The sequence below is a fragment of the Ascaphus truei genome, unplaced genomic scaffold (genome assembly GCF_040206685.1).
Source record: "Ascaphus truei isolate aAscTru1 unplaced genomic scaffold, aAscTru1.hap1 HAP1_SCAFFOLD_1335, whole genome shotgun sequence".
NCBI classification, from domain to species: domain Eukaryota; kingdom Metazoa; phylum Chordata; class Amphibia; order Anura; family Ascaphidae; genus Ascaphus; species Ascaphus truei.
Window position 1 is genome coordinate 45,868 of NW_027454213.1, and position 14,527 is coordinate 60,394.

At 54.4% G+C, this 14,527-nt stretch overlaps 1 protein-coding gene across 1 annotated transcript in view; it reads right to left on the reverse strand.

Annotated features, from left to right (window-relative positions):
* Positions 1-3,160: 3,160 nt before the first annotated feature.
* The window catches only part of LOC142475719 (immunoglobulin superfamily member 3-like), a gene marked incomplete at its 5' end in the record, with an annotated part of 34,150 nt that continues 22,783 nt past the window's right edge, over positions 3,161-14,527 (reverse strand). Inside the window, one exon of the mRNA XM_075581463.1 lies at positions 3,161-12,132. Within this exon, the coding sequence (XP_075437578.1) occupies positions 11,882-12,132 (251 nt within the window). The remainder of the gene's footprint in view (positions 12,133-14,527) is intronic.

Consider the following 14,527-nt stretch of genomic DNA (forward strand, 5'->3'; position numbering starts at 1 on the left):
GTGTACTTCTTGTCTGTTACTGTATTATTCGTGTGTTCACCTATCCTAAGGAATAAAATCACTTTATTATATCTAAGACTCGTTTCAGTTCAGACCCAGGGATAAATATATATCATCTGTTATATATATTTATGTGACCTTATACAGCCTGCCATAATCTCACCGTGACAAAGGGTTAATAGTTATTTAGTGATTATAGCCCTTTGTGTAATTTTCCCGCCTTTTCAGTCACCATTTTGCAGAGTCCCATAGGCCGCCATTAGAGCTCAATGCATTTCAATGGCGGATCTTGCGGTTTTGGACCTGTTCCCTCGAAGACCAGCAGGTGGCGTCCGAGAGGAGGAGCGGCGGTTCCCTATTGTAAGTCAATGGGCTCATTGACTTCAATGGTGATTCCTCGACTGCGCTTTCCAGGAACGAGTTGGCTGCCGTCCAAACCGCAAAGCGGATACTTTTTCTGAAAAAGAGCTTTGATCACTGATTAGTCAAGTTCAACGTTAAGTGGCGTGGAAATCTACAGTTCTAGGGCACCCAGAAATAAAATTCTTTTTGCCCCTAGTTCCTAGACCTCCCCCCACTCGACCATCACCGGGTCCCCGAATCCTGGACCCCCAAGAAGGGTCGTGCCGAGAGAGCGGGTCGCTCCATAGGTTCCAATGGCGGCGGCAGAAACAGCTCAGGAATTTGACTAAGTCCGAAAAGCTACAAACCATGAATCCATACCTCCGGTTCCGGAGGGTCCAGAGGGCCAGGGTTTGGGGTACCTGTAGGCACTGCTCCGGCATGGCTGCTGAACCATCGTTGACCCTCTTGGACCAACCCGAAGGAGTATGGACCCCCTTGAAAGTTCGGGAATTCTCCCATAGACTTCAACGGCAGCCAATTTCCATTGACCGGCTATGGCGGAGAAACCCCATAGACTTGCAGCTTGCCTCCCAGCAGTATGGCTGTATTACTGCAGCTTGTCTCCCAGTTGTATGGCTGTATTACTGCAGCTTGTCTCCCAGCAGCATGGCTGTATTACTGCAGCTTGTCTCCCAGCAGCATGGCTGTATTACTGCAGCTTGCTTCCCAGCAGTATGGCTGTATTACTTCAGCTTGTCTCCCAGCAGCATGGCTATATTACTGCAGCTTGTCTCCCAGCTGTATGGCTGTATTACTGCAGCTTGCCTCCCAGCAGCATGGCTGTATTACTGCAGCTTGCCTCCCAGCAGTATGGCTGTGGAAGCTGGAGCTTGCCTCCCAGCAGCATGGCTGTATTACTGCAGCTTGTCTCTCAGCAGCATGGCTGTATTACTGTAGCTTGTCTCCCAGCAGTATGGCTGTATTACTGCAGCTTGTCTCCCAGCAGTATTGCTGTATTACTGTAGCTTGTCTCCCAGCAGTATGGCTGTATTACTGCAGCTTGTCTCCCAGCAGTATGGCTGTATTACTGCAGCTTGTCTCCCAGCAGTATGGTTGTATTACTGCAGCTTGTCTCCCAGCAGTATGGCTGTATTACTGCAGCTTGTCTCCCAGCAGTATGTTGTATTACTGCAGCTTGTCTCCCAGCAGCATGGCTGTATTACTGCAGCTTGTCTCCCAGCAGTATGGCTGTATTACTGCAGCTTGTCTCCCAGCAGTATGGCTGTGGAAGCTGGAGCTTTCTGTGCTGATCCCCAAGCACAAGGTTTCCTTTTTTACTATTCTGGAACCAGAGTCACATGTAGGATGTGAATAAGCCCAGATAGCTTAACTCGTCCCCTTTTTGAAAGCACACTGTGACGTTCGTGAGGATTTGGCCTGGGATTAAAGGGGTTACACCCCAATTGGCCACCCTCTAACCTCACCAGGGAGACAAGGGGTTAACTGGGCTGAGGTCCAGAAATGTGATTTAAGACTTGTTATAACATGAAGATGTATATTCCCCTGTGTAACTGTATTGTGTTATTCTGGTATTTGCACTCACACATACACTAGGGTTGCTGCGGGAGGGAAAGGGTTAATGTTAAAATAGTGACTATAGCCCGTTGTTCCATTTTTCCCGCCTTTTCATGCTCCATTTTTCAGCCGTCTAAATACTTATCCCCCTGTAAAAGAATGTATTGATTCTGGACCAGTGTCTGCAACACACACACTGGGGCTTAAGGGGTTAATATTATATGCAGTGCTGAATAACAGGAGCCGTTCCATTAAGACTGCTAATTTGGGAACGGTGATCAAAGGCTAATTACCTAATTGTTTATGCGGGGCCCAGGAACTGGATTGGGTTGTGAGCATTAAAACTCACACTTACAAACAAAAGGTATCCTGCAAGAGGAAACATAACACAGGGGACAAATGTCCCCCCCCCCAGGGGTCCCTGCTTCAAAGGGTTTATTGATGGGGGCAAGGGTGGGGCTACCCAAGGAGAAAATCAGAATGGGTGACCTTATTAAATATAAGAATATTATGAGATGTCCTTGGCTGAACATGCTAAGAGTTACATATGTGTATTCGTGGGACTTACCCGCAACTAACGGTTACAAACACCTGATGTTTAGCCGGTTCGAACAGACAGATATTAATATCTCTCTTAATTTTAATATTACACTGTAATATTTAGTCTCTTTGGGAGCGTCAGGCGTGACGGAATGTATTAATATGTTTCGCATGCCAGTAAGTAATACTGAACTGAAGTTATGAAGTTATTTAGATAGGGAAAAGCAGTTTTTAAACGTCGTGGGGTGGGAGGAGTTTTACTCTGAGGAAAACTGTCAACTTCACCACTGATTTATGAGAGGGGCTGGGTTTAGGTTGGTTCAAAGGGAAATAATTGTATAAGAACCAGGCTCAGCCTATGGCTATTGTCTTCATGTCTTCATGCAAAAGGCCTTCAGGTTCTGCATGTGTCCTGCATGTATTGCTGTGATGTCAGCTGAAATATGGAAGAAATGGCCCAGTCTGTATCCTGATGGCTTTCTGTCCTAATCTTTAAGTAAGTGTCCATATTTTGCATGTTATTTGTACATTTTTGTGTGTTCACCTTTATCAAGGAATAAATTATATTTTATCATATCTAAGTCTCGTCCCAGTTCAGACCCAGGTATATATATATATATATATATATATATTTATATATATATATATTTTGTGTAAATTACAGCCTGTCACAAAGCTCCCGTCACACACACAAAGTCCTTCTATTTTCATTAACTTTATTGGGGGAGTTACAGAAATATAAGTACTTGTTAATGATGTTATTGTCAGATTTCTCTTGTCAAGAGAATGACCTAATGGTGGGAAGGCATTCTGCTGTGTGAGAGTGCTTCTCTGAGGGGAAGGTAAAATAGAATTGCCTTAACAGAGGGAGGTATGGAGGCGAGAGTGTACTCACTTAGGCAGCTTGTTAGGAAATGGGAGTACATTTTCCTGTGACAAACAGGAACAGGCTGAGGACCAATCCATTAAACAGAAGGGGACAGGGGAACAACAGGGCTAAACCAACCCTATGACTATAGGATTGGGAGGTTACCAAGGCAACCAACTAGTGGCAGTGTAAAGAGGGGAACATGTTTCAATAATGTAGCAGATTACACAGCTCTGGCTGCATCAGAGCAGGGAAAAAACATGTAACTTCCCTGGGTAGAGCTGGCAGAGTGAGAACAGAGAAAATGTATAATCCTGTTCCAGGACAAACCTGGTCTCCTGAGACAGTGAGGCCTGTACTCCCGGGATATGTCATAGAGGGTGCGAGGCCTGTACTCCCGGGATATGTCACAGAGGGTGTGAGGCCTGTACTCCCGGGATATGTCACAGAGGGTGCGAGGCCTGTACTCCCGGGATATGTCACAGAGGGTGCGAGGCCTGTACTCCCGGGGATATGTCACAGAGGGTGTGAGGCCTGTACTCCGGGGGATATGTCACAGAGGGTGTGAGGCCTGTACTCCCGGGGGATATGTCACAGAGGGTGTGAGGCCTGTACTCCCGGGGATGTGTCACAGAGGGTGTGGCCTGTACTCCCAGGGATATATCACAGAGGGTGTGAGGCCTGTACTCCCGGGATATGTCACAGAGGGTGTGAGGCCTGTACTCCCGGGGATGTGTCACAGAGGGTGTGAGGCCTGTACTCCCGGGGATGTATCACAGAGGGTGTGAGGCCTGTACTCCCGGGGATATGTCACAGAGGGTGTGAGGCCTGTACTCCCGGGGATATGTCACAGAGGGTGTGAGGCCTGTACTCCCGGGATATGTCACAGAGGGTGTGAGGCCTGTACTCCCGGGGATATGTCACAGAGGGTGCGAGGCCTGTACTCCCGGGGATATGTCACAGAGGGTGTGAGGCCTGTACTCCCGGGATATGTCACAGAGGGTGTGAGGCCTGTACTCCTGGGATATGTCACAGAGGGTGCGAGGCCTGTACTCCCGGGATGTCACAGAGGGTGCGAGGCCTGTACTCCCGGGGATATGTCACAGAGGGTGCGAGGCCTGTACTCCCGGGGATATGTCACAGAGGGTGTGAGGCCTGTACTCCCGGGATATGTCACAGAGGGTGTGAGGCCTGTACTCCTGGGATATGTCACAGAGGGTGCGAGGCCTGTACTCCCGGGATGTCACAGAGGGTTCAAGGCCTGTACTCCCGGGGATATGTCACAGAGGGTGTGAGGCCTGTACTCCCGAGGATATGTCACAGAGGGTGTGAGGCCTGTACTCCCGGGGATATGTCACAGAGGGTGTGAGGCCTGTACTCCCAGGGATGTATCACAGAGTGTGTGAGCCCTGTACTCCCGGGGATATGTCACAGAGGGTGTGAGGCCTGTACTCCCGGGGATATGTCACAGAGGGTGTGAGGCCTGTACTCCCGAGGATATGTCACAGAGGGTGTGAGGCCTGTACTCCCGGGATATGTCACAGAGGGTGCGAGGCCTGTACTCCCGGGATGTGTCACAGAGGGTGCGAGGCCTGTACTCCCGGGGATATGTCACAGAGGGTGTGAGGCCTGTACTCCCAGGGATATATCACAGAGGGTGTGAGGCCTGTACTCCCAGGGATATATCACAGAGGGTGTGAGGCCTGTACTCCCGGGGATATGTCACAGAGGGTGTGAGGCCTGTACTCCCGGGATATGTCACAGAGGGTGTGAGGCCTATACTCCCGAGGATATGTCACAGAGGGTGCAAGGCCTGTACTCCCGGGATATGTCACAGAGGGTGTGAGGCCTGTACTCCCGGGGATGTATCACAGAGGGTGTGAGGCCTGTACTCCCGGGGATGTATCACAGAGGGTGTGAGGCCTGTACTCCCGGGGATATGTCACAGAGGGTGTGAGGCCTGTACTCCCAGGGATATATCACAGAGGGTGTGAGGCCTGTCCTCCCAGGGATATGTCACAGAGGGTGTGAGGCCTGTACTCCCGGGGATATGTCACAGAGGGTGTGAGGCCTGTACTCCCGTGATATATCACAGAGGGTGTGAGGCCTGTACTCCCGGGATATGTCACAGAGGGTGTGAGGCCTATACTCCCGGGGATATGTCACAGAGGGTGCAAGGCCTGTACTCCCGGGATATGTCACAGAGGGTGCGACGCCTGTACTCCCGGGATATGTCACAGAGGGTGTGAGGCCTGTACTCCCGTGATATATCACAGAGGGTGTGAGGCATGTACTCCCGGGGATGTGTCACAGAGGGTGTGAGGCCTGTACTCCCGGGGATATATCACAGAGGGTGCGAGGCCTGTACTCCCGGGGATGTGTCACAGAGGGTGTGAGGCCTGTACTCCCAGGGTTATATCACAGAGGGTGTGAGGCCTGTACTCCCGGGGATGTATCACAGAGGGTGAGGCCTGTACTCCCGGGATATATCACAGAGGGTGTGAGGCCTGTACTCCCGGGAAATGTCACAGAGGGTGTGAGGCCTGTACTCCCGGGGATATGTCACAGAGGGTGTGAGGCCTGTACTCCCGGGGATGTATCACAGAGAGTGTGAGGCCTGTACTCCCGGGAAATGTCACAGAGGGTGTGAGGCCTGTACTCCCGGGGATGTGTCACAGAGGGTGTGAGGCCTGTACTCCCGGGGATGTATCACAGAGGGTGTGAGGCCAGTACTCCCGGGGATGTGTCACAGAGGGTGTGAGGCCTGTATTCCCAGGGATGTCACAGAGGGTGTGAGGCCTGTACTCCCGGGATATATCACAGAGGGTGCAAGGCCTGTACGCCCGGGGATATATCACAGATGGTGCAAGGCCTGTACTCCCGGGGATATGTCACAGAGGGTGTGAGGCCTGTACTCCCGGGGATATGTCACAGAGGGTGGGGGGCCTGTACTCCCGGGGATATGTCACAGAGGGTGCAAGGCCTGTACTCCCGGGATATGTCACAGAGGGTGCAAGGCCTGTACTCCCGGGATATGTCACAGAGGGTGTGAGGCCTGTACTCCCGGGGATATGTCACAGAGGGTGTGAGGCCTGTACTCCCAGGGATATGTCACAGAGGGTGCAAGGCCTGTACTCCCGGGATATGTCACAGAGGGTGCAAGGCCTGTACTCCCGGGATATGTCACAGAGCGTGCGAGGCCTGTACTCCCGGGGATGTATTACAGAGGGTGGGAGGCTTGTACTCCCGGGATATGTCACAGAGGGTGTGAGGCCTGTACTCCCGGGGATGTGTCACAGAGGGTGTGAGGCCCATACTCCCGGGGATGTGTCACAGAGGGTGGGAGGCCTGTACTCCCGGGGATATGTCACAGGGGGTGGGAGGCCTGTACTCCCGGGGATATGTCACAGGGGGTGCGAGGCCTGTACTCCCGGGGATATGTCACAGAGGGTGCAAGGCCTGTACTCCCGGGATATGTCACAGAGGGTGCAAGGCCTGTACTCCCGGGGATATGTCACAGAGGGTGCAAGGCCTGTGCTCCCGGGATATGTCACAGAGGGTGCAAGGCCTGTACTCCCGGGATGTGTCACAGAGGGTGTGAGGCCTGTACTCCCGGGATATATCACAGAGGGTGCGAGGCCTGTACTCCCGGGATGTGTCACAGAGGGTGTGAGGCCTGTACTCCCGGGATATATCACAGAGGGTGCGAGGCCTGTACTCCCGGGGATATGTCAAAGAGGGTGCGAGGCCTGTACTCCCAGGGATGTATCACAGAGGGTGCGAGGCCTGTACTCCCAGGGATGTATCACAGAGGGTGTGAGGCCTGTACTCCCAGGGATATATCACAGAGGGTGTGAGGCCTGTACTCCCGGGGATGTGTCACAGAGGGTGTGAGGCCTGTACTCCCGGGGATGTATCACAGAGGGTGTGAGGCCTGTACTCCCGGGGATATATCACAGAGGGTGTGAGGCCTGTACTCCCGGGGATGTGTCACAGAGGGTGTGAGGCCTGTACTCCCGGGATGTGTCACAGAGGGTGCAAGGCCTGTACTCCCGGGATGTGTCACAGAGGGTGTGAGGCCTGTACTCCCGGGGATATGTCACAGAGGGTGCGAGGCCTGTACTCCCGGGGATGTATCACAGAGGGTGTGAGGCCTGTACTCCCGGGGATGTCTTACAGAGGGTGCGAGGCCTGTACTCCCGGGGATATGTCACAGAGGGTGCGAGGCCTGTACTCCTGGGGATGTCACAGAGGTTGTGAGGCCTGTACTCCCGGGGATGTCCCAGAGGGTGTGAGGCCTGTACTCCCGGGGATGTATCACAGAGGGTGTGAGGCCTGTACTCCCGGGGATATGTCACAGAGGGTGCGAGGCCTGTACTCCCGGGGATGTATCACAGAGGGTGTGAGGCCTGTACTCCCGGGGATATGTCACAGAGGGTGTGAGGCCTGTACTCCCGGGGATGTCACAGAGGGTGTGAGGCCTGTACTCCCGGGGATGTATCACAGAGGGTGTGAGGCCTGTACTGCAGGGGATATATCACAGAGGGTGCGAGACCTGTACTCCCGGGATGTGTCACAGAGGGTGAGAGGCCTGTACTCCCGGGATGTGTCACAGAGGGTGTGAGGTCTGTACTCCCGGGGATATGTCACAGAGGGTGTGAGGCCGGTACTCCCGGGATGTGTCACAGAGGGTGCAAGGCCTGTACTCCCGGGATGTGTCACAGAGGGTGTGAGGCCTGTACTCCCGGGGATATGTCACAGAGGGTGCGAGGCCTGTACTCCCGGGGATGTATCACAGAGGGTGTGAGGCCTGTACTCCCGGGGATGTGTCACAGAGGGTGCGAGGCCTGTACTCCCGGGGATATGTCACAGAGGGTGCGAGGCCTGTACTCCCGGGGATGTCACAGAGGTTGTGAGGCCTGTACTCCCGGGGATGTCACAGAGGGTGTGAGGCCTGTACTCCCGGGGATGTATCACAGAGGGTGTGAGGCCTGTACTCCCGGGGATATATCACAGAGTGTGTGAGGCCTGTCCTCCCGGGGATGTATCACAGAGGGTGCAAGGCCTGTACTCCCGGGATATGTCACAGAGGGTGTGAGGCCTGTACTCCCGGGATATGTCACAGAGGGTGTGAGGCCTGTACTCCCGGGGATATATCACAGAGGGTGCGAGGCCTGTACTCCCGGGGATATATCACAGAGGTTGTGAGGCCTGTACTCCGGGGATATGTCACAGAGGGTGTGAGGCCTGTACTCCCGGGGATGTCACAGAGGTTGTGAGGCCTGTACTCCAGGGGATGTGTCACAGAGGGTGTGAGGCCTGTACTCCCGGGATATGTCACAGAGGGTGAGAGGCCTGTACTCCCGGGATATGTCACAGAGGGTGTGAGGCCTGTACTCCCGGGATATGTCACAGAGGGTGTGAGGCCTGTACTCCCGGGGATATGTCACAGAGGGTGCGAGGCCTGTACTCCCGGGGATATGTCACAGAAGGTGTGAGGCCTGTACTCCCGGGGATATATCACAGAGGGTGTGAGGCCTGTACTCCCGGGGATATATCACAGAGGGTGTGAGGCCTGTACTCCCAGAGATGATACACACATTGTGTATTGTGTGTGTAACTAGAGAATATTCTGTATTACTTGTCTCTTAATTAGAGAGGATTAAGACCCAACTCCGCTTCACATGAAGTCATACAAATAAAACCTCCCTGCACCCCGTCCGTTTGCTTGTGCCTGTTCCTGCACTTTAATATCGCGGGTTCGGACGTCCCCGGTGACGACATTACATTTTATTCCTGTGTATAACGGCTTTTTCTGCAGGGTGATATAATTACGCTGTGTGATTCAGGGATGTTCACCAAACGCTGGTTCCCCCTTCTTACAATAATCGAACCCCCTGCTGTAATATTTGGGTGGTTACCCTCTTGCGGTCAGGGATCCGGGCTGCTTCAGCGCAATGCTCAGTGTGTGCGCGGCCCGCAGGGGGATGTGAGGGAAATGAAGCGTTTGCTCGGAGTTCTCTCTCACTTCTGCATTAAATGCAAGAGACCTCGTTACATCTTAATTCTTACATTTCTTTGTGGATCTGCTAGAGGTTTAGGCAGCAAAGCCTTACACATCGAGAAGGGACAAACTGACATACATTTTGCATATGTCATTACAATACGCAGGTTATTACCTCATATAACCTATACCTCTCCCTATAACGCTTCCTATTACCCAACATAACCTCATATAGCTGCTCCCTATAACTCCTATAGCTGCAGGAATGGGGGTTGGGGGGTGTCTCATGCTACATGGGAGGGGTTTGGGGGAGCTTCAGGAACGGGGCGTCTCACACGGAGATTTGGGGAGCTTCAGGAACGGGGCGTCTCACACAGGGAGGTTTGGGGGAGCTGCAGAAATGGGGAGGTCTCACACAACAGGTTTGGGGGAGCTGCAGGAACGGGGAGTCTTGCTTGGGGAAGGCTTCCTAAACCCCTCTCCTGCCATCACTTTGCTGACCTCTCTGGCAGGGCAATGGGGAATAATGAAAGAACTCAGCTATGCAACACATTCTCTACCATCGTTGTGGGACACACGAGAGGGGGTGGATCAGCTTATTAGGAGACGCTCTACAGACGATATCTCAGAATATGAAGCATGCTGATTGTAGGGATCTGGGCCCCCAGACGTAAAGCAGTGGCGGACATATTTAAAAGCCCCACAAAAAATATATTTTTATATCTACATTTCTCCAAGAGAAAGTCCCCAGATAAGCCCTCAATGAATTGTGTGATACAATAGGAAGTAAAGGCAATTTTATATCACACACGTGTATGTATTTGTACATTAACGTTTAAAAGATCCTTTTGTTCCAAATATGCTGAAATTCAATAACCCCCGCAGGGGCCATGCAACCTCTGCAACGCTTTACCTAGTGGGTAGAATAAAAGATGGCTGCCCTGAAGGCATGCCTAGAATAAAAGATGGCTGCCCTGAAGGCATGCCTAAGGAAGACAGGTCTCATCGCCACAATAAATAAGAGTAAAAAGGAACACGAGGCGCAGCTCCCAAACGCGCGACGGTGAACCCCTTCACTGCTGGAGTTAAGCCTGCATCGCATGACATAGATGCTGAGGGAGCAGTATTAGCAGGGAAGGGGTTAAATGGCTCTGCTCCTAGTGCAGGGTGGTCAGAGGCCCCCCACACTCCCGCAGCGCAACAAGTTAAATAACAATAAAACCTGCAAGGGGTTAAAAACCACAGGAAGAGAGGGGGGTGGGATACAGGGGGACCAGCCCGCTCCCCATTGGAAGAGAGGGGGGTGGGGTACAGGGGGACGAGCCCGCTCCCCATGGGAAGAGGGGGGTGGGGTACAGGGGGACCAGCCTTCTCCCCATGGGAAGAGAGGGGGATGGGATACAGGGGGACGAGCCCGCTCCCCATGGGAAGAGAGGGGGGTGGGATACAGGGGGACGAGCCCGCTCCCCATGGGAAGAGGGGGGGGGGTGAGATACAGGGGCACTAGCCTTCTCCCCACGGGAAGAGAGGGGAGTGGGGTACAGGGGGACCAGCCTTCTCCCCATGGGAAGAGAGGGGAGTGGGGTACAGGGGGACCAGCCTTCTCCCCATGGGAAGAGAGGGGAGTGGGGTACAGGGGGACCAGCCTTCTCCCCATGGGAAGAGGGGGGGGGGTGGGGTACAGGGGTACGAGCCTTTTCCCCATGGGAAGAGAGGGGGGTGGGATACCGGGAGACCAGCCTTCTCCCCATGGGAAGAGAGGGGGTGGGATACCGGGAGACCAGCCTTTTCCCCATGGGAAGAGAGGGGAGTGGGGTACAGGGGGACGAGCCCGCTCCCCATGGGAAGAGAGGGGAGTGGGGTACAGGGGGACCAGCCTTCTCCCCATGGGAAGAGGGGGGGGGTGGGGTACAGGGGGACGAGCCCGCTCCCCATGGGAAGAGAGGGGGGTGGGGTACAGGGGACAAGGAAGAGAGGGGGGTGGGGAACGGGGGAACGAGCCTTCTCCCCACGGGAAGTACGGACAGGGTGGGGTTACAGTAACCGGGTACCGTTATTTATGTACAAAACGCAGTCAGTCCAAGTCCTACTCAGGGACAAACTGAGGTCCCACAACTCCTGCGCCGCGCACATTACACGGGGTCAAGACGACGCCTCGTTGCTGAAATGGTTAATCCCCCCCCCCAGGAACATCCCAGAATCCCGTGGTACAAATGTGGTTAACTCCCGCTGCCAAAGTGGTTTGTCAATGAGCAATTTCACTGCGGCGGCAGAATAACGATTATAGTCCCAGAATCCCTTGCATCAAGCAACTTTAACAAGTGTAACAACCTCCCCACTGGCACACAAGGGGTTAACCGACACTGTCAATAAGGGGGTGTACAGCCAGACCATGGTGGAATGAATAAGGTTGCAGATTAACCCTCCTGTCCCACATCCCAGGATCCTTTGCAGCAAGCGACATTTTCACACCAGTACATCTCTCCCTGGCTGAAACGAGAGCGGGCCTCGGGCTGGCACGGAAGGGGGGCCGCATGTCACGGAGCTCCTTAGTCGATGGTCCCGGGGTGAATGCTGAGCACGGGGGGCTCCAGGCAGGTGGGGGAGTAGTTGAGGTGGGGCTCCTTGATCCACAGGAGGGGGACCCCGTTCTTGCCGTCTCCGGCCTTGCCCGAGGGGCGGCTGCGGAAGCGCACCAGCAGGATGGTGATGATCAGAATCCCGAAGATGGGGAAGGGGTAGAAGAAGACCAGGTAGAAGAGCGCGTCGTTGGCGCAGATGACGGACTGCAGGGTGGAGTCTGAGAGAGGGAGAGGGGTTAACACCTTCATTACCAGAGCCCCCCCGCACCGCGCAGTAATGTACGTACACAGCACCCTGCAACGTCTCGGCAGAAAACGAACTAAACCCAAGGGTCAGATCGTCACTTCGGCCAGTTCCCTGCTGGGGGCCAGCTCTATAATCCAGAGTCGTAAACCTCTAGGACAGGGACACTTAGGGACCCAGACACCTCTAGGACAGGGACACTTAGGGACCCAGACACCTCTAGGACCGGGACACTTAGGGACCCAGACACCTCTAGGACAGGGGAAATTTAGGTTTCAGACCCTAACCTGTAGGGCAGGGCAACTTGGTGACAGAGACCCCAACGCCTCTAGGATGGGGCAACCCCGGGACCCCGACCCTAAGATGGGGCACTTGGGGACCCAGACACCTCTAGGACAGGGACACTTAGGGACCCAGACACCTCTAGGACAGGGACACTTAGGGACCCAGACACCTCTAGGACAGGGACACTTAGGGACCCAGACACCTCTAGGACCGGGACACTTAGGGACCCAGACACCTCTAGGACAGGGACACTTAGGGACCCAGACACCTCTAGGACAGGGACACTTAGGGACCCAGACACCTCTAGGACAGGGACACTTAGGGACCCAGACACCTCTAGGACAGGGACACTTAGGGACCCAGACACCTCTAGGACAGGGACACTTAGGGACCCAGACACCTCTAGGACAGGGACACTTAGGGACCCAGACACCTCTAGGACAGGGACACTTAGGGACCCAGACACCTCTAGGACAGGGACACTTAGGGACCCAGACACCTCTAGGACAGGGACACTTAGGGACCCAGACACCTCTAGGACAGGGACACTTAGGGACCCAGACACCTCTAGGAAAGGGACACTTAGGGACCCAGACACCTCTAGGACAGGGACACAGACACCTCTAGGACAGGGACACTTAGGGACCCAGACACCTCTAGGACAGGGACACTTAGGGACCCAGACACCTCTAGGACCGGGACACTTAGGGACCCAGACACCTCTAGGACAGGGGAAATTTAGGTTTCAGACCCTAACCTGTAGGGCAGGGCAACTTGGTGACAGAGACCCCAACGCCTCTAGGATGGGGCAACCCCGGGACCCCGACCCTAAGATGGGGCACTTGGGGACCCAGACACCTCTAGGACAGGGACACTTAGGGACCCAGACACCTCTAGGACAGGGACACTTAGGGACCCAGACACCTCTAGGACAGGGACACTTAGGGACCCAGACACCTCTAGGACAGGGACACTTAGGGACCCAGACACCTCTAGGACCGGGACACTTAGGGACCCAGACACCTCTAGGACAGGGACACTTAGGGACCCAGACACCTCTAGGACAGGGACACTTAGGGACCCAGACACCTCTAGGACAGGGACACTTAGGGACCCAGACACCTCTAGGACAGGGACACTTAGGGACCCAGACACCTCTAGGACAGGGACACTTAGGGACCCAGACACCTCTAGGAAAGGGACACTTAGGGACCCAGACACCTCTAGGACAGGGACACTTAGGGACCCAGACACCTCTAGGACAGGGACACTTAGGGACCCAGACACCTCTAGGACAGGGACACTTAGGGACCCAGACACCTCTAGGACAGGGACACTTAGGGACCCAGACACCTCTAGGACAGGGACACTTAGGGACCCAGACACCTCTAGGACAGGGACACTTAGGGACCCAGACACCTCTAGGACAGGGACACTTAGGGACCCAGACACCTCTAGGACAGGGACACTTAGGGACCCAGACACCTCTAGGACAGGGACACTTAGGGACCCAGACACCTCTAGGACAGGGACACTTAGGGACCCAGACACCTCTAGGACAGGGACACTTAGGGACCCAGACACCTCTAGGACAGGGACACTTAGGGACCCAGACACCTCTAGGACAGGGACACTTAGGGACCCAGACACCTCTAGGACAGGGACACTTAGGGACCCAGACACCTCTAGGACAGGGACACTTAGGGACCCAGACACCTCTAGGACAGGGACACTTAGGGACCCAGACACCTCTAGGACAGGGACACTTAGGGACCCAGACACCTCTAGGACAGGGACACTTAGGGACCCAGACACCTCTAGGACAGGGACACTTAGGGACCCAGACACCTCTAGGACAGGGACACTTAGGGACCCAGACACCTCTAGGAAAGGGACACTTAGGGACCCAGACACCTCTAGGACAGGGACACTTAGGGACCCAGACACCTCTAGGACAGGGACACTTAGGGACCCAGACACCTCTAGGACAGGGACACTTAGGGACCCAGACACCTCTAGGACTGGGGAAATTTAGGTTTCAGACCCTAACCTGTAGGGCAGGGCAACTTGGTGACAGAGACTTG